Source organism: Gallus gallus, chromosome 2, assembly GCF_016699485.2.
Source record: "Gallus gallus isolate bGalGal1 chromosome 2, bGalGal1.mat.broiler.GRCg7b, whole genome shotgun sequence".
NCBI lineage: Eukaryota > Metazoa > Chordata > Aves > Galliformes > Phasianidae > Gallus > Gallus gallus.
The window spans coordinates 116,405,865-116,433,455 of NC_052533.1; the positions used below are offsets into that span (position 1 = coordinate 116,405,865).

A 27,591-nucleotide genomic window follows, 5' to 3' on the forward strand; every position below is an offset into this window, starting at 1 on the left:
CGCCCCGCGCACACCCGCAGCCACACGGCACTGCGGCGGCCGGGCCCCCACCCCTCCCCTCCTCTCCTCGGGCGGATCGCGGGGAGGCGGCGGCGGGGCGCCCCGGGCTGCGCAGCGCCGTGCGGCCGCGGCCTGAACGCGGAGCCCCACCGCCCCACCGCCCGCCCCCGCGGTTCGGCCCGGCCCGGCGCGCGCACGCAGGCGCAGCCCCCGCGCAGAAAGTTACAGAAGTTGCCCGCTGTGCCCCCGCCTTCCCCGCGGAACGGAGCGGGGCGGCCGCGGCTCCGCGCCGGTGTCACACGGGGAAGGGGCGAGCGCCGCCCTGCTCCCGGATCGCCCCTTTTGTCGGCGGGCGCGGAGCCTCCCGCAAGTTTCCCAACCATCCCTTCTCCGCAGCTGTGCCCCGTCCTCCCCCGGCGGCCCCGACTCCCCCCCCCCCCGGCCCGGTGGCGGCGGCGGCGGCGGAGGGGCCGTCCCGGGGAAGTCCGCCCGCAGCCCGAGCGCGGTGCCCGGCGAGGGGCGGCCCCGCGCCGCCCGGCTTCGCTTCGACCCCCCTCCTCACCCCCCGCCCGGGCGCGGGGGAAGCCGCCCCGGCGCGGCCGCGCTGCCGCCCGCCAACGCCGCCGCTCTCCGCGCCGCTCCGCTCCCGGCGGGCAGGAGCCGGGGCCGGGGCACACCCCCCGCCGTGGCGGGGCCGAGGGGGCGCGCGGGAGCCGTTACCGGGGTCAGTGTCGCCTCCCGCCGCGGCCGCCGCCGGCGCTGACCTTCGCTTTGTAAGATGAAGCTGAAGCTGGGGCTGCGGCCGCCATGTTCCCGTTTTAATAACTGCCTGCTTGTTTATTTCAATGGAGACCCTCCCACCGCTCGCCCTCCTCCTCCTCCCCTTCTGCCCGGAGGAGGGCCGGGCGGCGGGAGGCGGGGGGAGGCACAAGGCACACCCTCTGCCCCCGGGCACGGCGGCGGCTGCTGCGGCCGGGCCCCGCTCTGGGGGCCGGGCCGGTGCTCCCGCGGCGCTGCCCCGCTCGGCGCCCGCGGACAATGGCAGCCGTCCGCGCTCCGGCGGGTAAAGGAGGGGAGAGGAAAGGGGGGGGAAAAAAAGTCCTTCGTCCTCAGCGGGAGAGACTTTAAGCGCGGCCCCTCGCTGCCCCGGGGCGAGTGTCGGTGGCCCACGCTCACCCAAACGCGAGGGCAGCCTTACCGCCTCCCTTTGCCCCTGGAAAAGAAAAAAAAGAGGAAAAAAAAAAAAAAGAAAAGAAAACGCCGCGTGACACCGCTGCACAAACGCACGGCATCGGCTGTGTCTCACACGGCGGGGAGATGAAGATGCAGTCTTTTCCGTGTGGGGGGGCTGAATAGGAGAGTTAAAGATTGTTAAGGGCTGAAGGGTGACCGTTGACCGTTGCCCTTCAAAGTCCGCGTGAATGCCGTGGTGCAGAAATCCCACCTTGGCAGAAGGGCTTTGTGTTTTTACAGGAGGCAGTGATGGCAAGCTGCACCCAGCGGGGGTAACGATTGTTATTTCTGAGGGATGCGCAGCCCTAAGCGTTTGGTGGTCATCCAGGGGTTACGCGTTGTCGCTGCTGGTATGGCGAACTCTGCTTGCCTCAGGCTTGTCCGGTACTGGCGGGACAATAACCCTTGCTCTTCAGATGGTTACTTCTTGCCTTACTGGCTGCTCTGCGTATGGCTTCCCATGCTCGTGTCTGCCTCAGATTATTGTACTGTTTTCTTTTTCTTCCACTGAACGGTAATAGCTCGGTTGTTTCTCAGAACAAATCTAAGGTAAAGCTTCTACATCGCTCTTTCCCCACTACCACATTCGAGAAAAGTCTTTGCAACCAAATCATTGAAAACTTCTGTTTTCCTCTTCTGGAGAAAGAACTTGGTTAAGGATGGCCATCGGGAGGATTTTCCAACCTTAATGGTTGCATGACTCCGCGCTCAGAAATCTGCTTGGATTTACTTCACGTCAGGAAGTGCAGGGGTAGTCTGTCTATTAGAATCATAGGATCGCGGAATCGTTTGAGTTGGAAGGCACCTCTGAAGGTCGGCTGTTCCAAGTCTCGTATTCCCAGAACTTTGCAAAAGGGATCCTACCTCCCACAGACGTCACTCTTTTGGAGGGTGCTTCTGGCACCGGCATGGGCAGCAGCCAGGAGACAGAAGGGCCACTCGAAGTGCGGAGAAATCCTTATGTTACCTTGAAATAACGTGGCAAAGGAGAGCAGCTTGTGTGTGGAAAAAGCCCTGGGGCGAAGGGACGGAGCTTTTCCTCTGGTCTCATTTGTTATATCTGTGCAAATTTCTGTAGCAAATAAGCTAACAGTTATACAGGCAATAATCTTATTTACCTCGCGGTCATGATCCGTTCATTTTCCCATGCTAAATGAGACAGTGGTCTGCTGGAAAAAGTAATGTAACGTCTTTGATATTATGACCATAAGCAGTCCAATTTAGAATTGCACAAGTAATTTTTGTTCCAGTCTCTGGATGCTTGATTTTTTTCCAACCCCACACATCCTTTAACGTAAACAAAAGTACTCATTAAATGATTACCTGCACCCACCAGAACAGCCCTTCACCTTGCTGGGTGCAAACACAAAGACAGCCCGTGTGGCACAGAGTTCAGGGCTCGGCACTGACAGAACCCCCACCCCAATGCAGCAGAGTCTCCTTGCCACACTGTGTGAAAGAAGGGATCTAACTGCACACATATGTTCAAGTCCTCTGAAATTTGTTCCAAGCTGCTAGTTCATCAGCAAATACATGTTATCATCAAAGGCCAATAAAGCCTGGTTGGAAGTATCGTTGTGTACAAAGGCCAGGAATTATGTTATTCCCGACTGCTACTCTTTAAAGCAAAAACATCATCTTCCAGAGGAAAGCGGACCTGCTGAACACACTTCAGTGCTGGAATTTGTTCAAGGTTCCAGCTCTTCTCTGAGCCTCCTCTAATGTTTTGCCACCAGTGCTGCGTTAAGCTGAGTAGATACGGGTTTTGCATCTCAATAGAGTCTCCTCCAGTTCTAACCAAGAGCAGCATATACTTTCTGCCATCTTCTAATGTCCGTCCTTGTCCATCTTCAAGGCCAGGTTGGATGGGGCCCTGATCTCGTGCCTGACCTAGTGGGTGGCAACTCTGCCTGCAGCAGGGGTTTGGAACTGGATGGCCCTTGATGTCCCTTCCAACCTAAGCCATCCTATGATTCTACTACTCTGCAATCCTCCTCCCATTTATACTTGTACCCTCGCTATTTTATAACCCTACTTTGTTCACTGCATCGCCTTATGCATTCGCTTGATTATTCGCTGTGATCTGCAAACCTTTCCTGGTGTGAAATTTAACACAGAGAAGCTTTTAATTGCCCAGAATTTTCAGTGAAGCTTGGTTAAATTTCTTCATCATAACTTTTTTTCCCCCTCAGTCAGCACCATGAAAAGGGGAATCTGAATGTAACAGTGTTTCCTTGATCAGTTTAACCATATATTTTCAATGAGCCTTGTTCTTTAAAATCATTTATCTTGTCTACATGATGTATTTCTATAAAATTTGGCACACGGGGTACTGTGAGTAGACCTAACATACATAGCAGTGTTCTTGCCTGATTTTCAAATAAGTCCTAAAGTTGCTCTTCCGTAAGTTGAAAAGTAATGAATAATTTGTTTAATGTTCCTGAACTTGGTATTCCCCTTAGGTATGGCTGCTGTCTCACGAAGCTTCATCTGCAGCTTTAGCGTGTAACAAAAAAGTTTATGTGCACCTGCTGACACCTGGCCTACATGTAAAACAGATGTTGGTGAACGAAGTCTTTTTCGTGAGCAGCTGCATTTACCCTGCAGATTCACTCTGCCTGCTTTTATGGAGAATCACGTCCCTACTTGCTCATTAACATCCCCAATTTGATTTAAATATGGCCTCTATGAAATCGGTTGAATTTTTGTTGATCCAGAATATACCTAACTTAAATCCACAAAGGAAACAAAATGAATTTTTAAATCAAGTAAATCTACAGTATGATCTTCACTGTCTCTAGGATGAGGAGACGTGACAAAGCCTTCTGATTGAACCCCCAGCTCCAAGTAGGGCCAATTGTGAAGTTACCCACAGGCTTGCTGAGGGTGCCCTTCAACTCATCACCGAGGTCACTGACAGAGGTGTTACACAATACCATCAAGGGAATCCTGGCCGCCAGCTGGGTCAGCTCATTCTGATCACAACCTTTGAGCCCATTGGTCCAGCTGATTCTCCCCAGCTTACCTTCTGCTTACCTAGTTCATACCCCTGTGATGTGCTTAAGAGAAGCCTACAGGTGATTGTCTCAAAAGCATTGGAAAAGTCAAGGTAATTTATATGCACTGCTCTCCCCTTCACTCTTCACACTGCAGAAGGTAGTTGGGTTGGCCAGGCAGAATTTACATTATGTAAACTGTTACTGCCTGTCCACTGTCACCTTCTTAATCCTCCCACAGACTAAGGTCAGACTGGCTGGCCCCTTCTTTTGCAAATCTAGCCCTTTGAAAACAGAGGCAACTTTTACCTTCTTCCAGTCCCCACATGCCTCTCCCAGTCACCATGACCTTGCTGCGCTCCCCTGTTCTGCTATGCATGCCTTGTGGTTCCTACAACTCCTGAACCCCTTCGGCCTCATATCCCATCTCCAAACACTCTGAGTATCCTCCTTCCATTATCCCTTCACCAACATCTCCCCTCTCCAAGTAACACTAACTTAAGTGGCACTAAATTCTTTTAAAGAATCTAGTATCCAGCTCAACTTCTCCAATGGGACTTCGGCTACATTTGCATTTCATGCATTGATAGATTGGTGAATCAAACATTTGGTTGCATTTTGATGTGTTATTAACACAATCATTTTCTTCATGTTCTTTCTTTTTTTTTTCCTAATCAGACAACCTTGAAAAATTCCCAACTTTTTTAAGACAAGAAATCAGTTGAGAATAATTCCATGTCATAAAATGCTTTGAATTTGCTAAACTAACACCCTTTACAGGAAGGTACTATTAAAAATTCTGAGTTCACCTGACTACCTGCATAGGAAATTTCTAAATGTATAGAGAAAATATTAGAATTTTAATCAATATTTATGCAAATATTTTTAGTAGTAAATTACTCTTGTGTCATTCATGCTACTTTGTCAGTAGTTCAGGCTGAGACAAAGTGATGTTCAGCTGAGGTGAGTATATGTGCATAACTCAAGCACAACTGCTATACTGATGTATATTTCTCCTTGTATTCTAGTGTCACACCTAAAATCTCACACATTTTACTCAGCCCACTTGTTTGCGCTCCTTTCCTTCAGCTATGCATAGCAACCATGACCACAATAAGTGCTAGATCAAACAAAATCTGCCCCTAAATATCTTCTTGTGCACTGCGACAGGACTGCTCAGCTGTTGGCACAGACACCCAACCATGAGAGGAAGGCTTGCTTCTCTCTGCCTGCTGGGTGCTCCTGGACACCCCTCGCTGGGTGACCCTGCTGGCCTGAGCAGGTTCCTTCCAGCCTCAGGACTTCTGTGGTTCTCTGATGCTTTTAGTGGAAGACAAAATGCTTTCTGCTTCTCTGCTTTATTTCACACTACTCTTCTAACTTTTCCTATTACTCTTCTCTAACATTTTCTTTTTTTTTTTTTTTTTTACCTTATTTTCCTTTTTATCTTTTATTTTCTAGGCTTTTATTACCAGTCTCTTCTATATTCTCAGCCTGCAGCATGTGCTCAGCAATACTTATGCCCTGACATATTCTGCATATTCCTGTAGCCTGTTCAAAAAGACATTGCCTTTCTTTCTACGAAGTATGAAAGGCTCAGCTCATCCCTATAGTGAGACTTTAATCTAGAAAGTCAAAGTCATCGAGCATCCACACTAAGGAGCATAACTGAGCTACACATAAGAAATAGAGCTACGAGTGTTGCTTCGTGTTTTGCTGCTTAAAGAGAAAAATTCTCTTCCCCTTGTAATTAGACTGCTGAATGTTAACTTACCTTCTGTTTGGAACTGTGCATCACTGTCTTCCTCCCTTGGTTTCCTGTGCTTGAATATATAAAATTTCCAACCTTCCCTATAACTTGACAATAAAATGTTTTGCTGAGCAAAGGAAGAACTGACACTTCTTAAAAGACACCCAATCATTAGCAAGTTGACATGTACACTTTAACAACCCCTGTAGACACACCCTTTTTTTGCTCCCTTGGATGTCCTCAGAAAAATTACTCTAATATTTAACAATTACTTCTCATCACTGACCAAACACATCAGAATGTTTTCCTCCGAAACCATAATATAATGATTGTGCAACTTTCAGTCTAAGGGGCCCTTCATCTTTACTGTTGAATGCACTTTCTAAATTCCCTGTGAAGAAGATTACACATTGAGGATGATCAGTCCATGTTCTCCATTGGCCATTTACCATATAAACCTGGAGATATGTACATATGTAAATATATTAGCTCATGTAATTAGAGTGCAAAAGACATTAGGAAAAAAAAAACAACAGAGAGGAGGTGAAGCATGTTTTTAACTGGCAAAAACTCAGCATGTCTGTACAAGTAACATATTTCATACAGCAGACTTAAGATCTGCCTCTCTGTATTGCAGTTCTTAATGCTGTTATGAAAGAGATGAAATGAAGATGGAGAGATGACAGTGATTTAGTCACAGAACCAGTTAAATGGCTTTCCAAACTCGAGGCCACAGGTAACATTTTGGTTTAGAGGCAGCACAAGCTTGATCTTACAGACGTTTAGCTGAAGTAAATAAAGTCCAGAAAGTGTAAAGAATGAAATACAGGGAGCCTGGCACAACTCAGCTCCACATTTGATTTCCATTCCTAAACCACAGAATAACCAATGTTTTTTTTTGTTTGTTTGTTTGTTTGCTTGCTTGCTTGCTTTGCATGGCATTATTTTAATCTAATAAATACTAGAAGAAAGAAGTTATCGTCCCTGAGTTTTTCAGACTACATGGCAGGGCAGGAGTTTTCAATTTCCTGAGACTACCTCCGTTTCAGCCTAATGGCTTGCCCCCTGAAAGTTGGTTAGCATCAGCCCCATCTGACTCATCAGATGAAGGCATTAGGGATGGGGAACAGTCATTCCTAAAGAGTGAGCCAGAGAGCACAGACCAACAGGTTGAAGATTTCCCTGGCAGGTGTTGGACGTTTATCCTTTCCTTCCCTAGGGAGCTCTTGGGGCCCACTGACTTCTGTGTGCTCCAGGGCTCTGGTGGTCTCCTTGCAGTCTTCCCACTTAGGGGTTTTAGGAGCAGCTGCTACAACCACATGATTCCTTCACATGTAGGATGGGAAGACACATTGCTCACCATACAGAAAACACTTCACAAGGTTTTCTCCTTTCTTGTAACAAAGAAGAAAAGTTGACAGAGTTGACTTTTAAATTATCACTGGTCACCAGAATTAACAACATCTCACCAAAATGAGCCTCAGAGCTATTGCTCCAGCCTTCCCAGGTATTCAAATAGACAGCATTTGATCGGTATGAGATAGCTCACATTTCTGAAGTTGCTACAATACCATAGTACATGCTCACGTCTCTCTCTCTTTATTTATTTATTTTTGTTAGAAATACTGCTTTTATTCTTACTACACATGGCTGTTGAGTTAAATATCATCCATCAGGAAACGGTGAGCAAAGGCAAAACGGAAGCAGAACATTTTTTCGCTTTTAAGTTCTCAAATATGCTTTTAGTAATTATCAGAGCATTTGCAAAAAGAAATACTGAACGTTAAACTTTCACAAAAACTGAACATTAAATAGAGAGAAGGAACTAAGAGAAATGGATTGTGTTACTGTTTGTACTTGCAGTAAGATAATATATGCTTGATTAGGTTCTTAAAAGATGATGCAAATGCACGGAGTGGTTTGGAAAAGCACAACACGTAACAATGCGCATACTTACACATAACTTAACCAACCCAATCTTACTATTGTCTGGTGACTCCAGTCTGACAGCTGAGGTACTGGGCTCTATCAATAGTTCTGCCTGTGCTGTTTAAATCAACAAATGTGTTGCAAGAGCCTCTATAGTCCTTAACATTTAGAAGATGAGTGGCGTAAAGCTCTCCCCTATCTCTTGCTGTCCTTTTCAGAAGACTACTTACATCCTAAGCTTGTCGCTTTGAGTTTTGACTCTCATAATTAATAAAGAGCCTGAATTACAGAATTAAAGCACATCTGAAGAGGTGCTGTGCCCACTGGGACATGGGCTTCTAAAAACAATCGCCCTTTGTATACTCCTCTGCCCAAAGCCTCAGCCTTACGCTCACTGAAGGAAAAAGGTTCTGTGAGAGACACAGATGGTCCTGAGCCAGAGCTGTTCATTTGTTACACTTAGAGAGTGCCAAAGTGTGAGGAGGAATTTCATCCCTATACAGAAAACGATCACATTCTCTCTTAGTTTAAATGCAGCCAGGTGGGTTAAATATATACTCTCTTTCCAGAAAAAAAGAAACAACAAGATCACGAGGCTGAAAGAGGTCAGGAGGTCATCTATGTCCTCCCCCTCCTTGAAAGCAGGACGCTCAACGCCTATCTCACTGCTAAGACATTGGTCTAACCTGTTCTTAATGACCTGTGATGAAGACATCACAGCCTCCCAGGTACTGCATTGCCCTGCTCTCCCCACCATTAGTTTTTCTAAAGCTTAGACATGGTTTCTTTTGCTGCACTTTAAGCTTCATTCTCAAATCTATCATAGGTATGGAGATCTGATTTTTTGGGGTCTCTTTACTTAGTGTTTCTCAACCATACGCAGAACTGCTGCTGTTTGTAAAATATATACATATATATATATATATATTTCTAGTCTGAGCAACCTCAGTTCCTTTCAACACTCCTTTTATATCTTGTTCTGCAGGTCCCTGGGCCTGTGGGCTTTCTCCACTTGGTGAAGGAGAAAGTGTTTTTGACACTGAACATCCTGCTTTGTCTGAGACCTTACGCTACTCCATTTGCCATGCATACCATGTGTCTCTGTGCATCCCAGTGTGCCCATCCCCAACAAGATGGCATTTCTCTTGTCAGAGGTCAGACCTGCCACTCTAACTTAAGGTATAGAATCACAGAATCATTAAGGTTGGAAAAGACCTCCAAGATCATGTAGTCCAACTGTCCATCTACCACCAGTGTTGCCCACTAAACCATGTCACTAAGTATTACAATTAGGTCCTCAAATTTAATAATGTATCTTAGTATATCTATATACACACATATACATATATATTATAGTACAGATTATATTGACACAGCACTTCAACTGAAGAGCTCTCCCACTTATTGCTTCATAAAATATTAAAAGAAAATACTAAAAAATATTATTAAAAAATCTGGTGGTCTTTTAAAGACAAGTGTCTGTACATTTCAGCAAACTCCAAGCATAAAATGAAAGCAGAGTAAACTACACTGGGGAAGTTTGTGTGTAGATCTGCCGAATTTTCCAAAGATAAGTGCTCTTACATTAGTTTCTCCTTCGTCAGTATTTTGACAAGTCAACATAACAACATCACTCTTTCACTACAGAAAAGTCTCAGTATTATCTCACTGGTAGCTTTATGCCAAACAATATGATATGTAAAAACAAACAAACATCCAGAGCTGGAGAAAGATACTGTGTTTCCTAAGAGACTGAGATGGTTGCATTTGCTTGAGTTTTACACATACATATATATATTTTTAAACATGTCACACACAGCTAACTATAGGTTCAAACTGGGAGCTGTATTTTTCCTCCTTTAAGGATTAGGAGGTTCGGCTGTTGAACAGGATCCCATTTTGCTTAGGACTACATATTTATTGTGAACAGTTTTTATCTGACCAAACATAACAAGCTAAAAACAAGACAGAGAATGGGTGGGTAAAAGAAATAAAGATAAAAATACAAACAAGTAAAAAGAACAACCTAGAAATCCCATCCCCACTCAGCACCTAGAAACTCAAGCTGAAAAGAACAATGAGAAATTGACCAAGCACGGGATTTGGTATGAGAGAGAGGTGTCCTACTCGACCAGCTGCTTAACTGTTGTTGAGTCACTCTGGGTAGAAACTAGAGCAGGGTAAACAATGCAACAATTCAAAAAATTCAGGAGACACCCTAAGGTAAGTGATTTGGCAAATATATTGAGCTTTGCTGGGGATACTCATTGGGACTGCTTGCATGCCTAAGCACCTTGCTAATCAGGAGTCTATTTAAGATATTTGGAGATAGAAATTGAAATGTGTTTGTGTAAAGCTGTTGAGCCTGGTTCTAGCTAGTTTTTGCAGGAGGGAGTCATGCATAAAACAACATGCCTTGCAAACATACCTTCACTTGAACTTATGTGCTACCTATATATTTTAAAAGACAAGTTTTTCATACTTTCATTTGTAGATACTTATCATCCTTTTTCCTGTTTAAATGAAAGCTATCAATGAAAGAAATGAATAAATCCACCGCTTCAGTGCTTGTAAAATGCTTCTAATTTTGAGGAAAATATGTTTGCAAATAGAAAAGGCTTTTTCTGTTGTTGTTATTGTTTCAGAAATTACTTCTCCCTCAGTATTTTAATAAAATCTTTCATTACAAAACTTTGTTTTGTAATATGTAGAATATGTACCATCCAGAGAAAGCACTGTGTAATTGTGTATAATACATATAATTTTGATTGTGTCACAACTCGTAAATATAATGCATTTAGTTATGTAACACACTTATTGATAGAGAGCATGCAGTTTGGTTTTCCATATTGTCTCATGTGCAAACCCTTTTATGATAAAATGCATTTCAGCTCATAAGCTCCTTACAAGAACTGAGTAGAATGCTAAGTACACTCTATTAAATGCTTTGTATCCTTTTTCTATTTGATTCCTTACTTTAAATTATGTTAAATTCCCCAGTGCCTGTTTCATGAATGCTTTTAAATTTTGGTATAATATTTTTGGTTAGAGAAGTCCTGTATTTGTATATCTATTAGAATTAAAATTAAAAAGGTGGCAAATGCAACCATTTAGAAATAAACTGCAGTTTAGCTGTTATACAAGAATAGACAAATGTAAACAAGCCCTTGATACAGCCCATCGTTGTTATTCTTACGAGCCAGAGTTGAGCTTACTTCCAAAGCACTTCTCACTACTCTGTCAAAAAGTAGAAAAAGTAAATGACAACCAGAGATACCAAGGACAACATGAGGAAGGAGCAGTACACTTGTCTACTTTGAGTAAGCATTCCTAATTCACATGACTCAAACAAGAAAATCAAGTAAGCCAGCAAACCCGAAACAGTGGAATGAAGAAGTAATGCAAGAATGATTCCTAATTAGTGCTGTTTATTTCTCAGAAGCAGAGTATTTAAACATTTGGAGTTTCACCTGACTCTATTAATCACTTGTGATATCCTGCGTTGTATGTAGAGATGTGTCTATATGCACATTATAGGCACAGAATGTGATTTATAAAATCACCAGCTGTAATTATTTGTACTCATTGAAATTAAACGTGCTGAAGTCAAAGTGATAGCAACAACTACAGGAGGAAAAGTTAAATCTATTTATAATTCTGAGAAGATAAAATTCTAATAAACAAGAATAATTTCAAGAGATAATTTCTCCTCTTTACATGCAAAATGCTTGTTCAGTGCATGGAGTAAGAAACTCTGGAAACCAAATGCAAATAGAGGTGAAACTGAAAACCAAGTTGTTTCTTTAACACAGAAATGCACATACTAGATATCCTTTAATATATAACCAAATCATGATTAAATTGCTACTTCAGAGCAAGTGAAAAGTTATCTTGCTAAAAATAAATGAACTTCCTGAACAGTTAAGCTATGGAAATACATATTCACCTGAAGCAATGGCATCCCACATTTTCTATGTTCCTTCAAGACCTACCATAATGACATATCTCATTCACACAGCTCAAATAATCCAAATATAGAAAACACTACAAAATACTGTGCAGATTGCAATAAGGACAGTATCTGCATTGGAATAGTGCATGCTTTTAATGAAAGAAAAAAAAGATGCTACCAGGGAAATCATGAAGATTCAACTCTGCACTGTGTTTTGTAGATGCAAGTATTATTCTAAATGCAAGCAGAAAGAGACCTCACCCTATCTCAAATCACAATGTCTGCAGCTACCACCTAGGAAAAAAAAAAGAAAAGAAAAGAACACTGTAGTTCTGGTGTAACTGGTTCACACACAGGTGCATCAAAACACTGCGTCAGCTCCTTTTTATATGGATGCCGTGTGCTATCCTTACCTTTCCTCATTAACTGGGACAGAACTGCAGCACTGACATCAATTACATAAAGCAGAACAATTCATGAAGTGTTAAAACAAGACCATGAAAACCTCTCCCTGGCTGTACTCTATGCTTTTTTTTCTTTTCTTTTCTTTTCTTTTCTTTTCTTTTTTTTCCCAGCCAATATCATTCCTCTCTCTGCAGTGCGAGATGTTCCTATTGATACTGCTACTCATTGCCTGTTTTAAGTATAAATAATACACTAGGGAAAACGTTGCTCCAAGCAGAGTAATGGAAACCAAACAGCTTGCAGTATATCAGCTCCAAACCGGAGGCTTAAAATCCTGTCAATAGACTAAGATTTTAACTTTAGAATTTAAAATCCTGTTACATCTGTACTATTTGATGAGCAGTTGCTCAATGTGCTTTGTATACTGAAATCTGCCCTCACATTCAAAATGCCCACGTTTTGGGTGGTTACAAATATGGAGGGTTCCAAGACGGGTACATTCTTAGCCACTGAGAAGAAAAATGCTGTGTAAAACAAACTTCCCCAGTTCTTATATACTGACAATCCCAGTGTAATTGTAATGGTGAGTAAAAGCGATACAGACATTTGACTTTCAGAAAGCAAATTGATTGCTTTGGACTGCTCAGCCAGAACAGTGAGATCTCATTTACCTCTGGGGTGAAGGGTCAGCTCAGGCATAAACTGACACCGCTCAGGTTTGCAGCAGGAGATCTGCCTGGTTTCCAGCAGCGTGCGCCTTCTGCCCACAGCCATTTGCCCCAGATGCTCCCCTTGCCCCCATCAGATCCTCTCTTGCTCTTTGCTTCCTCTTTCACAGAATGTTAAAAAAAATCCTCAGCCTCCCTTTTCCACAGAGAAATCACTTTCTCTGCCATCTTGTGCAAGAGTGGCCAGAGGGAGCATTAGCTTCCTAGTGCAGATGGTGAGGATGTGGGGCAGGGCCTGGCCTGTGCTGCACAGCCCTCTGCCATCCCCACCACCACCAGAAACTCCTGAAAATAGAAATCACTGTGTTACTGGCACCTGAAAACAGCAGTTCAGAGAAAAATAAAATCAAATACATGCCTAGTAAAAACTCTCAGTTGCTCTTTCACTGAAATTTTCTTGGTACTTGGGCATCTGATAGATGTGAGGGAAAAAGAAATAAAAAGCCCCACATGATGGCAACATACGAACAAAAAACCTGCTTCCAATGGGCAGTGCATCTTATCAGGAGCCAGACGGCTCCAGATAGCAGGCAGCATGCCCAGGAGGAGTCAGCACTGACAGGCTCCATTTAGGCATTTTGCAGGAGAAGAGAGCAGGCCCAAACCAAGAGCGGTGGGACTGCTGCTCCAGGCCCCAGACATGGAACCGGACCTGCAGCCCAATTTGTACTTTCCTACTATCTTCGTAGAACAGCTTCCATAAGCAATTAACTCACTTACAAACTAATTAGAAGAGGTTCAGCACCTTTAAAAACTGGGCCCTCGTTGTTCTACAAAAAAAAGAAAAGAAAAATTAACGAAATACTAATTCTATTTCTAGGAGTGAATTTTCCACAGAGTAATAGCTGTTTTCTCTGAACTAAAAATCCTTAATTAATTTGATTGCATAGATTAAGACATAGAAGCTTCACAAAGAACAGTTAGTTAAGTCTCTTCAGTTTTATTAAGGGATACAAAAACTCATGTTTATGTAGGTTTGTTTGGGAAGACAACATTTATGAAGATAAATTGTGAAGTAATTATATTCAATGCCACTTAAAGAAAATGATAGAGAACCTTATGCAATCATTCTATTTCTTCATATCCTTTTTTTTTTTTGATGCTGGGCTGCAATCTGTATTTTACCCAGTTATATTCCAGTTTCTTCTCTAAGACAAGATGCAAATTGAATTTATAGTTTATTTTGTAGTTTATTTTAATATTTCCTGCCATCAAATTATATGGATAAGAAAACCGGTATACTCATGCCCATATAGTCCCATTTCTGATGAAGAAAAGAGTACACAGGCCTGCAGTATAGCATTTCATGCAAGTGGATGTGTATCTCCCTATCTTAGCTTGCCCAGACTTTGAAATCGTTAAAAGTAAGCATCATCTTTTTCTTAGGCTGGCTGGGGAAGGAACATTCAAACTTCACGTGGAAAGCTGAGGTGTCTTTCAAGATGAACAAAATAATAGAGGGGGGGGGGGGGGGGGGAACACCAAACCAAAGATGTAGCATGGGTTTGCTTACAGTTCCATTAGGAAATGAACAGTTCTCCAAGCACTTCATCTGGAGACACTAAGCAGACCTTTGTTTTCTTCTGAACACAGGTTTTCAGACGCGCATGTTTCATTTCATTAGAAACTGCACCAGAAACCACATCTCCGAGGATGAAATGCCACCACCACCAGCAAGAGGAAAAATAAACAAATAATCACTGTGCAGAAAGCAGAGCGCAGTACAGGAGAGCACATTCTCTTTGGGGGATCAGTGAGAGAATTTTGATTTCCTATGAAAAAGACTCGATAGGAGTAAACGAATGTGAGTAGAAACATAGCAGGATCATAACAACTCCAGTTTCTCCACAGGAATACCAAGGTAACCATAAAAACAAAGTGAAAAACATTTGATTATGATAAACAGGCAAGAAAATCATTTGAGGGAGGAATTTAAAACTGGTGTCTACATATTTTCAATTAAGTTGAAATTGTTATGAAATTGGTAAACCACAAGAATTATACAGCAATTGAAATTCCTTAAATTAAATGCTTTCTACAGCAAATGCATAACAAGAAGAAATAAGCTTATTATTTTTATGCTAGATTATATGCAAAGTACAGAGTATTACCTAGGGAAATGAATCTAGTAATGGCCAAGATTTAACTGTTGGTAATTTCAGGGTAATTGAAATTTTAATGTGGTCTGTTCTCCTGTCCTCAATGCTTTCTGAAAATCAGGTCCCCTCCGATGTTTCCACAAAAACTGGGGCACATAGAGTAACTGGCAATTTGTCGAAACTGTGGCCTGAAAGTACCTTCAGGAAATAGATAACCTCACAAAGCTTGGTGCATTTTCTAGTGGACTTCAGTGCAGATTTTGAGCAAATACGGAATACCCTGAAATATCAAAGAATGAGTACTAACAGATAAGTCACCTCTCATCAAAATGAAAACAAAAGTACAGCATAATATCTGATAAAGTTCTGAAGAAGAAATCCAACACATTTGTGAAAAGGAGAAACAATCTCCCCAGCACATCCCTTGGCAGACTAATCATTAACAAATCAGTATCAGATATGTTAACTGCTCTCAGAAAGTACCAAACTGAATACCAGAAATGCCCAATGGCTCTAAATTCAACAATCTAACCATATTGCCGTATGACACTGAGGAATTTCTCTCTTCCCACTTTACCACAATAATGTTACTATTCGTACTAGCAGCACAGTGCATAGAGGTGCTCTAAAACTAGAAAATGATAACAGTTACAGTTTTTTTACAACCATTACAAAGCTCTTTATATTTTATCCAGATACGTGTACGCAAGTCTTCGGGAGGTTTGAATGTACCTGAGTGTACAAGACAGCCACTACAGAAAAAAAGAAAAACAACAACAACAAAATAATTCATTTTGAGGTTATTTTCCAGAAAAACTTTGGAGTGCTCAAAGATACTGAAATATAGAGTGGAGGAAGTTAAGATCAGACCTAAAAAAAACCCAAAGAAGCCATATATATAAGGCTCTATGATTAGGTCTACTTAAAATCTTCCTTTTCCCTCATCCTTGCATCAAGCAGATTTTACAGTCTTCTGTCTGGCCTTGCAGGCACATGGATGCCTGTTTTCTAGAACTGAAAGTGCATTCTGGAGAGTAGTTACCCCTTAGGGTACCCTTGTGATACATGTTACGAATAACCTGACACAGGAAATGCCTAGGTGCTTTCATTTTCATTGCAAAGCATTAGGCCAGAAGAGAAAACAGTTGCTCTGGGTAAGATACAGCACCAAGTCTAATATTCTTCAAAGAAATATCAATTACTTACGCAAAATTGATGGTACAATCTCATTTAAAATGCTTTAAAAAATGGAAGGAACAGCTGTAGTACCCAACCAGGTTGCCTTCCTGCAATGGCAGGGCCTGTTTCACAGGTTTTTGTAGGGGTTCATGATGTGTCTTCTTCATCTTACCTAAAGGGTGACTTCAAGCTGTTTTTCAGGTCTTGAAAGCCATCTATAGCCATCTTTACAGGTCAGAAATTTAGAACAGTGATTATTTAAGTTTATTAAACTGTGTTTAAGCTTGAGGAGGTTTGTGAAACTACTTTCATCTCTTTCAACATCGTCATTAACAAAAGTGCGTGCTAATCACATCAGGAAATAGTAAAATAAGAGGTACTGAGAAAAGAGCCAATACAAAAAAAGAAACCAAACCAAACCAAACCAACAACAACAAAAAAGACAATCAGTAAAGATGAAAATACTTAAAAAAAAACAAACAAACAAAAAAAAACACTGTCGGTCTTCTAAAAATTATTGCAGGGAGAACATTTCAATCACCCTGATATTCACTGGATAAGCAACACTACCAGGCACACACAGTCCAGAAGGTTTCTGCAGTGCGTGGGAGATTTCTGATGCAGATGTAAAAGGAGCCAATGAGGAGAGGTGTACTGCTGGACCTTGTTCTTACAAACAAGGAAGGACTGGTTGGGAAAGTGAAGGCTGGGGGCAGCCCTGGATGCAGCAACCATGAGATGGTGGATTCCAGGATCTTACATGGAAGAAACAAGCCAATTGGTAGGACTGAAACCCTGGACTTCAGGAGAGCCAACTTTGACCTCTTTAAGGACCTACTTGGAGATATCCTTTGGGTAAGTGCATTGAAAGGTAAGGGGGCCCAAGAGAGTTGGTTGACATTTAAGCACCACTTCCAAGTTCAAGATAGATGCATTCCTATGAGTAAAAAAATCAGGTAAAGATGGCAGAAGAAAAAGTAAGTCTACGGAATGTGGAAAATGGGTCTGGACGCTTTGGGGGAGACATAGGAATGTTGTCAAGGCATACCGAGATGCAATGAGGAGGGCTAAGGCCCACCTGGAATTAAATCTGGTGAATGAGGTCAAAGACAACAAGAAATGCTTCTTTGAGTACATCAATAGCAAAAGGAAGACTAGGAAAAATGTGGGCCCACTGCTGAATGAGGTGGGTGCCCTTGTAACAAAGGACACTGAAGAGGCAGAGTTAGTGAACACTTTCCTCCCTTCAGTCTTTACTGCTAAGACTGAGCCTCTGGAATCCCAGACCCTGGAAATAGGATAGAGTCTGGGCAAAAGAAGACTTTTTGATCAAGGAGAATCTGGTCAGAGATCACCTCGGCAAGCTTGACACAAACAAATCCATGGGCCCTGATGAGGTGCGCTCACAAGTGCTGAGGGAACCGGCAGAAGTGCTTGCCGAGCTACTCTCCATCATCTTTGAAAGGTCATGGAGAACAGAAGAGGTGCCAGAAGGCTGGAGGAAAGCTACTGTCACTCCAGTCTTCAAAAAGGAGGAGCTAGGAAGTGACAGGCCAGTCAGCCTCAACTCCATCCTGGAAAGGTGATGCAACAGCTTACTTTGGATGTCATCTCCAAGCAAGTGGAAGAGAAGGAGGATATCAGGAGTAGTCAGAACGGATTCACCAAGAGAAAATAATGTTTGACCAATCTGGTAGCCTTCTGTGATGCCATGGCTGGCTGGGAAGATGAGGGGAGAATAGTGGACATTGTTTACCTTGACTTCAGCAAGGCTTTTGACATGGTCTCCTATAACATCCTCATAGATAAGCTTGTGAAGCGTGGGATAGATGAGTGGTCAGTGAGGCAGATTGAGAACTGGTGGACTGTCAGTGATCAGAGGACTGTGATCAGTGGGGCAGTCTAGTTCGAGGTTGTACCTAAGAAGTATTCCCCAGGGATGGGTACTGGGTATGATTTTATTCAACATCTTCATCAGTGACCTGGATGAAGGGATAGAATGCACCTTCAGCAACTTTGCTGATGATATAAAGCTGGGAGGAGTGGCTGACACACCAGAAGACTATGCTGTCATTCAGCAAGATCTGGACAGGCTATAGAGGTGGGCAGAAAGGAAACTTATGAGGTTCAACAGGATTAAATGTAGAGTCCTACATCTGAAGACAAATAGCCACATGAATCAGTACAGATTAGGGGCTGACCTGCTGGAAAGGAGCTCTGCAGAGAAGGACCTGATGGTTTTGGTGAACAACAGGATGTTCAGGAGCCAGCAGTGTGACCTCGCAACCAAGAAGGCCAATGATACCCTGGGGTGCATTAAAGAGTGTAGCCAATAGGTTGAGAAAGGTTCTCCTTCCCCTCTACTCTGCCCCGGTATTCTATTCTGGGGTCCTCAGTTCAAGAAAGACAGGGAACTTGTAGAGAGAGTCCAGCAGAGGGCCACAAAGATAGCATCTCCATTATGAGGAAAGGCTGAGAAATCTGGGACTATTCAGCCTGGAGAAGGGAAGGCTGAGGGGGGATCTTATCAATGCTTGTAACCATCTAATGGGCAGGAGTCAAGACGCTGTGGCCAGGATATTTTCAGTGGCACTCAGTGACAGAACAAGGGGCAACGGGCTCAAACTGAAACATAGAAAGTTCCACTGGAACATGAGAAAAAACTTTTTTAACATTGGAACAATATGACCAGGGAGGTTGTAGAGTCTCCTTCTGTGGAGATATTCGCTCAGTAATTCTCAATTTATTTCATGAACCATATTCATCATAAGGACAGAGTAGCTCATTATCTGCATATTTCATGAGAATTCTGACCAAAATTTAAAAAATGTGTCATTCTGAAAGCTGGCACTCAAATCAGGTTAAATTGTCTGAAGGAAGCCACAAACTTTGCTGTTTAACAGAGCACAGCTACCAGAAGACCTGGTACTTCCTCATGCCGCAAAAACTTCCTTTAAATTGTGCCGTCCCTATCTCTATTTCAAGGTTTTCCAGCTCTTCTTTTAAAATCAGCTCTTAATGTAATGGATGTAACTGACAGCTTCCTTGATCACTGACAATTTCAGGCCTAGTTTGTGATAAATATTAGCACAACTGGTAAGGCTTCAGTAGGACCTGTATGCCATCTTTCTCCACTAAAGTGATCACTGCTGCTGTTCTCTGAAACTTCAGTGTCACGATGTAAGATGAACCCATCTGCTTTATGCAGAAGGAGAAACGTAAATTTTAATCAGTAACTATTTTTTTTTTCCTTTCTGAAGTGCTAAAAACAAAACAACAGGCTCCTCATTCTTAACTTTATGCACTCAGATTTGAAAACCGGGAATCATAACATTAATCAAAAGGCAGCGCAACTCTTTCTTTTGATCCAAGACAGAAAGCCGTGTATGCCCTGTAAATCTTGGGCTCCAACTACATGAAAAAGTAAAGCGGTGACTTGATGTGCTCAACCCAGCCAGCACACAAAGCAGAATCGGAGAAGATTCAGTATTATATATCCAGTATCCCTCACCCCTTATAGCATCCTCCTTTTGGCCGTTCCCCATGATCATCAAAATGAGCATATTTACTTGGCTTACTCCTGAAATGCACCTTCAGCTGTGGGACCTCCAGGACTCCCACTCCTCTCAAAATACAACCAGTTTGTGCAGTTAGCAGCAGCAGTAAAATCAGTAGCAAACTCCATTGCTTTGCACACCATGGGAAGCAACAACGTGTTGTTTCTGTAATTATATATTGATAATTGGGAAGAAAAAAAAAAAGAGCAGAAAACTAAATAAAATCTGATCCTAATTCATGATCTTGACTTCTCTTCTAAGCTTTTCTGACACTGGCTCAGCCTCCCCCACTCCGCATCTCGTTGCACTGAATGCTGCCTGATCGCATGGCCACAATTCAAAATGAGACCAAATGACGCAGAAAACTAAAATTGAACTTTAACCCCACCTCCTCCCCTCAGCTATTTCCCCCCTGCACTGACAGCAAAAACATATATTTATATAATAATAAGGAGAAAAAATATCCCAAGCAAGTAATTCCCCGCAAGTACTGAAGACAAACAGCAACAAAAAACCTCATACATTTAATTTGACAGAAAGACTTTTCTTTTTGCACAGTTCTGCCAGGCGTATTATCTGCAACTGGAAATAGAGCATTTAGAATGAAGAGCAGAAATAGAAATGTAGGGGTGGGGACTGTGAGCTCAGAAGAGCCTTTTGTCTGGCGATACTGTGACTAAAGATAATCTTTGTTTATCTTGTATGTTTAACTTGTGCCTTGTATATCCAAAGTGTTGGAAAAAAATGTGGAATTGCAAGTGAGTAACTGAGCAAACCCATAATGCAGGGTATAATTTCTAGGCATGGCGAAGGCAGGAAAAACAAACTCTGCAGTTATTATGCTGTATTTTTTCCTCACGATAATCTCTCCCAGACTCGTGGCGCATGAACGCTACTGTTACAGTATACCTGAAGTAAGGATTTCACAGCAGGTAGAAACAAGGCGACGGTCACATTTATTAATGTGCTAATGCAGAAAAACGTAGCTGCAGTGCACTCCAGCTACGCAAGTACAGTTCAAAGATAAAACTTTACAGAGAAGAATGAGTAAGCTCTAGGCTGTAGAAAACTGAATAGGATTTAAGTATTTAGTGTCATCCAATCAGTGAAATATGATTAATGAGTCTGGAGGAGTACACTGCTTTTTAGTCCGCGAAGTAAAACGAGCATGGGGGGAAACATATTTGAGCTCTTCAATGATAAAAGAGGCAGCAAAATTCTGCACAGCTAAACTCCACGTTATATCACAGTTGCTTATTTCTCCTCTGTGTGATTAGAGCCTCCCTTTTCCCTCATTACAGGCTTGATATTATTGAAGCAAAGCCAACAGCAAGTTAGCAAGCCAGCAGGGGAGCAAATTGATTATACAGTTAGCTGTGGAAAAACTGAAATTCTTTATTAAGGGGAAATGAAATACAGTTAATTTATGCTTCAGCTCAACCCCTCCCACACTACGCTTACTCTGCTGGTACTCTGAATTTTCTCTGAAGCTACGAGACGGCCAAGAAATTACAGAAGCTTTATTGATATAAAAATAAGTCAGGCCTTCAGGATTCCTTTAAAGGGTTTTTCTATTGCTAATTACCGTAACTCACTCGCTATATAGGACAACACAGCATTAAAACTAGAAAGAAAGGTGGAAGCGCTTGGTTTAATGTACACTGAAAGACTTTGCTATCTGTCTTCAAGCGGTCTTACAAAGGCGGTTCACAAATAAATGTAAACACCAACTCATCCGTAGAAAAACAACTTGACATCTGTGGTAATCTCAATTACAGATCTTCTTCCCCAAATGAAGGAAGTAACCCTTTGGGACCAGAAGTCATTTTCTGAGAGAAACATTAGGCCATTTACTTTATTTCTGAGAAGAATGGCATGTTAAGCAGACCACAAGATAGAATTCACTTCTGAAATGAGATCTTGCAGAAGACATCACATGGTGTCACCCTCTCCCTGTCCCAGGTGATGCTATCAGAGAAGCTCAGTATTCCTTATTAAGCAGAGAAGCACCAAAACCTACTGTGCAGGCTGCACCTGAGGACAACACCTCCTCCTGTCCGCAGCCCTTTGTTCTCCCACCCCAAATGCTTGTCCTTGCCAAAGCCCTGATAAATGGGGCTCTTGATGGGACCCCACAGAGTAATGCCCCCTCCCAAATGCCTGCCACATCCCATTGTTTTCAGCTGGGCTCTGGCCACGGGCTTCCATTCCCAAAGGCAGCCAGTGCTTCTTCTCATCTATTTTTCATCATCCCTTTCCATCCCCTGATGGGATGAGGGATACATCATCTTCAGAGGGCACCTTGCCTCCTGTCCCATGGGGCATGAAGGGTGGGGGGACTTCTCAAAGATGAGCAGTTTACGGAGCCCACACAAGAAACCCACAGGGGGAAATGTTTAACCAGAACACTCCCGAGGAAGGAAAGAAAAACAAACCATACAACATGCTTTTAATAAACAGTGTGAATCAGTCAGGATTCACACGCATGAACGCAGCCTTCATCAGAGCAGTGAGGAGGGGCAGCACTAATTGCTGGCACGCCGCAGGTACGCCCCTCAGTACTTCAGTCTGTTTGCATCAGCTTTCCTTCTGCTTTCTCTGTGCTTCTGCCACAGCATTTGCACATGCAGTGTACCAGACGCTGATTAAGGGCTTTGAGATTTTCCCCTCATTTTCAGACAAAACTTTTACCAACACTCTGCACCTGTCAATGTCTTTTGGCTGAAAACGTTCAATAAAAGTATTAGCATAAAAGCAACAAAGGCCTGTTTGCACTACGCACTATATGAATAATAATAGCACTACAGGAGAAGTAAAAATACATGTTATGCTTTTATTTCCTGTTGCCTCTCCCTTCCCCCAAGTATTGCAGAAAATAAGCGCCTCATTTCTTATTTGCTTGTTATAATATATCCAGTGACTAATCCAGGGAAGTGATAATAAATGCAAGTGAAAGTTTGCATACAACTTGAAGTGCAAAACAGCTTATTTCACCAAAAGCTGGATGTTCACCAGGAAACAGGGAGGGATCCAACTGCCCCTGCAATTGCTTGAGATATATTATTTTTAAAGATGGTATTGGAGTAATATGCAGGAGGAAAGAAACTGTTTAAAGGATAGTGCCAAGACTGGCAAATCTAAAATTTCCTACACACAGTCATACTGCAGCTATTCTGGGAGCCACAATCACCTCTTGGAAAAATAAATACATTTCCACAGAACAGCAATTCTGCATGTTGCACTTGGCCAACTTGACTGAAACCAATGGGGTAATGACTTTTACAAGTGGCAAAAGCCAGTCCTTCCACAAAAGCAGCCCCTTATCTCAAGAAATACAGAACTATTTTGTTAAAAGAAAAAAAGAAGGTATTGGAATATGTTTGTACCTAAATGTACATCTAAACAGAAGTACAGACACTGATTGTTCATTAGAAAATTCCTACTAGGAAAAGGATTGCAAATCTGCAGTACACAAACCAACGTAAACAATCACTGACAGAAAAATGATGCTCTTTTTCTGAGAGGTGTTTTTAAAAAGAAACAAAACCCAATGGCTTCATAAAAAAATAAAAAATAAAATCAATGAGACAGATTTCAGAGAAATTCTCCGTGCCCCTCTGAACCATCTTTCCTGATGCTGCTATGCATTTTAAGTAGTACTATTCACATATGATGCAAAAGAACTATAAGGAAACCAACCAACCAAAAAAAAAACCCAAACAGTTTATCATAGCTCTGACTGGGATGCATCCAAAAAGCATCTAGAAAGAAGTGGGTGTATACGTACGTATATATGGAAGTATATCTGCGTGTATATATAAAAATGGATTAAATGTATGTTGTAAAAATACCTAAAAAAAAAAAAGCCACAAAGCACATGAAAACTAAAATAAAACAAAAAAAAATGTAGGAGGAAAGCCTATGCAAAATAGAATATTGAATGGGAGGACGGCAAAAGACTGTGGGAGAGCTCTAGCTCTTCTCTTTTTGCAAGGTAATGAAGGCAAGGTTCGTAGATAAGTCTGTTGTGAAAAGTAGCCCTAGCATGGCCTGGTTATGGGGCCTAACACTCCCTAGAGAAGCAGGGCCATCTTAAGGAGGGGGCTTGGTGAAATCTAGAGTGCAGGCTCCAATTCGATGTACCCATCCATCATCTGCAACATGCTTGCCGGACATAGTAAATATTACATGATTTCATAGTGCATGACCGAAAAAGCTATGACACATGAAAAGCAGAGGGGATAGATGCTTCCTCTATTAGCAAGAAGTTGCTTTTTTAGGGAAGGGGCTGGGCGCAGGTAAGTGAATTACATTACTAAACATATTTGTCCACATGCAACAAATCTGGCTATGGACTCTGTGAAGAGTGTGAACCTTCATCTTTGTCACGATGAATCCAACCTGATTCAGTCCATGTGGATGGCCTTTTGGCTATCTAGGGCCACAGATACCCCCAGACTGCTGTCAAGGATTTGGTGGCACAAGATCTCCGAAGACCTTTGGGTGACCCTGGCACTGGTCTTAAATATGAAATAAAATACCATTTCTTATACCTTGAAGGAGTGAAAAAATATCTTCTGTACAGTAGGCAACAAAAAGAAAGGTGGCTGAGAGCACATACCAAGTGAATGGCACAGCTAGAGTCTCTATCTTAGCTTTGTGTTTTGCACAATACAGTTTCCTAATGCTTTCACAGTTGTTTCTAGTGCTTTTCCATTAATAAGCTCCAAATGCTTTGCAAAGATTCAGGCATTTCAAAAAATCGTTACTGATTTTGAGTGTATTTTTCTGTGAACCCAAGTTGAAGCCCTAAAAGAAAAGATAAAAAGCTGGCTTGGCATCTAGTGCAACAGACAGGCATCTCAGAGGCAGCTGGTGTCAAGAAGAGTGACAAGATTGAAGGCACTCAAAAGTTCTCATCAAGTTTCAGAGATCTGTCACTTGTGAGTGCTATTTCCTGCATCTTTAAGACATAATAAGCCATGATTCAGTATCAGAGAATGCATGACTGCAGCCAGAGCAACAAGCATTGCTGATATCAACTACAGCTTTGGCAGGTGTAGGACACTATACTTAAAAAATTGTTATCTGTAGGTGATTCTTGAATGAGTTGCAGTGCAGAGGACAAGTGCTTTTCCAACACCTTACTGACAGCTGGATCCTGAAGAGGTGTGAAGTCCTTGTCTACCTCACTACCAGAAGTGAAAACTAAGAGTAAAATTTCCTTACTGAGAAAAAAATGGATCTTTTTTTCTTCCTTCCCAGTTTTATACAGTTTGATAGGTCATATCAGTCTAATTTCATGAATATTCCTAACAATCTAGAAAGACAGTTGATCAACACAAATTAAAAGGACCCTAAAATGGAAGAGGGATGGAGATTAATGCTTTACCATTGTAGAACTCTTATTAACATCATCTATTGAGTAAGGCTGATGCACAGCAATCTGGACTGTTTTGCTATAGGTCAAAATTTACCTGAGTAAGTGTCTCTGCAGAAATGAAGGAATGCAGAAGGGTGAAGATTTGAAAAGGAGGATCTGGTTCTCCGAAAGAGTAGAGCAATGTAAGAACAAGTATAATAATTTGGAGAAACATTTCTTATCATCCTTGAGATACTAAGAATAATGTTTTGTAGATTCACAGTGTGTATAGAGTCAACTCTGCATCATTTAGACTACTAGAAGATTTTAGAAACCCTAGACAACCGGAAAGCTCCAGAAGAATATCTGGAGCAGTAGAGCGTGGCTGGTTCCCTATGGAATACTAGGTAATAAGTCCCATCAAATGTAAGGTTATATGGGGACTCAAACTGAGACTCAACAGGGAAGAAAATGAAAGTAAAAGGAAAGAGAGGGGCAAGAAGGAAGTTTGATGTAGTTACAAAACACAGTTCTTTGCTGAATTCCTGGATATAGTCAGGGCAAGTTGCATTCTGAGATACTACAGGTTCCTTGTGGCTGAAAGAGTTTCAGTCTCCAAGCCAACAAGGATGTTATGAGGCTCACTAGCAATTGTTTGTTCATTTTGTGTAAGATTATATACTTGAGAACATGGAAGTATGGAACAAGGAGAAAAGGGGTAAAACTATCAAACATTCTTACAACTTCTGTAAACTTTTGCTTGTCTGGGGGGAGGGCAGCTCAGTCTGGCGTGCTTCTGAGCAGTGACGTGAGATTGTTTAGGATAAGCACAGCGTTAATGCAGATAAATAATGAAGTCGGCAAAACATCCAACTGACACTGAAACAGCATCTCTGAAGTGAAAGTATCCAGAAGTGCCTAGTGGCTGGGGGGAAAAAAAATCCCCATTTTTATATTTTAAGATTTACTTTTAATTCAATGGCATTTAAAACATGTTTTCAATAAAAGTGTTTTTAAAAGCAGTCAGAATTTACAGAATGAGTCCGAATGGTGAAGTCCGGTATGACTTCTTGTTGAAGGGGGAAAGAGAAGGGGAGTCACTGGCACACACGTCTCAGAAAGATGGCCTTGCCTGCATCCCTGGCCAGATCCCAGTTTTGGTAACCACTCTCAGCTTCCCCCAAGACAACTTCTGGCTCTGCCTCCCACTCAAAGCTATTGTGCAAGAGATCTCTGAGTTGTCAGACTGATACTGCTCTTTCAAGCAGAAGTGGCTGTGATTCAGCCAGCAATGGAGTAACCCTTCCGAGGCTAAAGCTCCCCCAGCTCAACTGGAATTAAAGGTGGTATTGTAGACACAAAGAATTTGTTTTTCTAAGCTTTTCCACAATCACTGGATTGTTTCTATCTTTATGCATACGATGTCTCATTGGTAATGACCAACCACGTGCTGCTGAACATCTTTCACTACAAACAGGAATAAGGTTGGGCATTTCACAGCAGCATTTTAGTAGCATGAGCAATATTATGAAATAGGCTTTTCACTTGTTCATGTCATCTCAAAAGAACAAGAGAAAAGAGGATGTCCTAGCACTACAGAAGTACTTGCAGTTGCGCAGCTGGCAAAGCTTGACTTGAAAGCTGAGACACTGCTCTAATCATGCCAGTTTTTCTTCAGCATCTCCAACAGCAAACCAGAATTTCTTTTGGGTTCTAACATAAGCTGTTTCCTGCCTGTCGCCCACTGTTCTTAGTTTGCTTTCCAGTAGGCTCAGAAGGTTGTATCTGCAATGTTTGATTTTCCTAAGCAAATTCAAACTTCTGGTCATCAGCAGCTGTACCTCAGCACTGATTTCCTCTTACTCTCCCTTTTCTGACTAGTTCACTAGAAAGACTCCTTGTTTCTGTAATACTTTCTAAATTGCTTAAACAGTTCTACACCAGCATTCCACTTTTCCATATTCTCCAAATAATGCTGTCGTTAACTTACTTGTGGTGCATTTGTGGATCAAGGTTAGTACCTTATGGAAAAAAACGCAAACATAAAGATACAGCTTGCCTCTAACATTTTAGAAACCAGAACATTCATGCATCAAACATCACTATAATAGTTAATTAGGAGAGCTGCTTCTGTTCACTTTTTCTCCATACCACTGCCTTTGTCAGGAGAATAAAAGACCCAGTATGATGCGTCTAACAATGACGGAGGGAATCTGCATTTTCAGAAAAAAATCTCAGGGACAACTTACCACTACAATTTAGTTTCTTACCAGTGAACTGAAAAAGGAAGAATGGGAAAGGAACTAACCTCAGGTCTCTTAAGTGACCAAGCTTCCATGAGAAATGATGCAGAGAAAATAATTAATCAGCAAAGCAGCTAGTAGTAGGTATAATAAACAGC

General features: G+C 42.1%; 2 protein-coding genes across 17 annotated transcripts in view; one reads left to right on the forward strand and one right to left on the reverse strand.

The window, feature by feature from the left end:
• NCOA2 (nuclear receptor coactivator 2) overlaps positions 1–830 on the reverse strand; it is a 192,466-nt gene extending 191,636 nt beyond the window's left edge. For 7 of the 10 annotated variants that reach the window (XR_005856145.2, XM_015282898.4, XM_015282895.4 and 4 more), the window contains exon 1: positions 721–830. The gene's annotated coding sequence lies outside the window, so the exon portion shown is untranslated. The remainder of the gene's footprint in view (positions 1–720) is intronic. The other 3 variants (XM_025147995.3, XM_015282896.4, XM_046928529.1) reach the window with 1 other exon arrangement.
• LOC112531864 overlaps positions 779–27,591 on the forward strand; it is a 36,227-nt gene continuing 9,414 nt past the window's right edge. For 5 of the 7 annotated variants that reach the window (XR_006936368.1, XR_006936370.1, XR_006936369.1 and 2 more), the window contains exons 1-3: positions 955–8,636; positions 8,894–9,087; positions 14,587–17,126. Coding sequence is in view for 1 of the 7 variants with exons in the window: in XM_046928565.1 (XP_046784521.1) it covers positions 779–1,063; positions 8,478–8,636; positions 8,894–9,087; positions 14,587–14,617 (669 nt within the window). In the remaining 6 variants the exon portion in view is untranslated. Of the gene's footprint in view, positions 8,637–8,893; positions 9,088–14,586; positions 17,127–21,606; positions 24,804–27,591 lie in introns of those variants that run through there. The other 2 variants (XM_046928565.1, XR_006936371.1) reach the window with 2 other exon arrangements.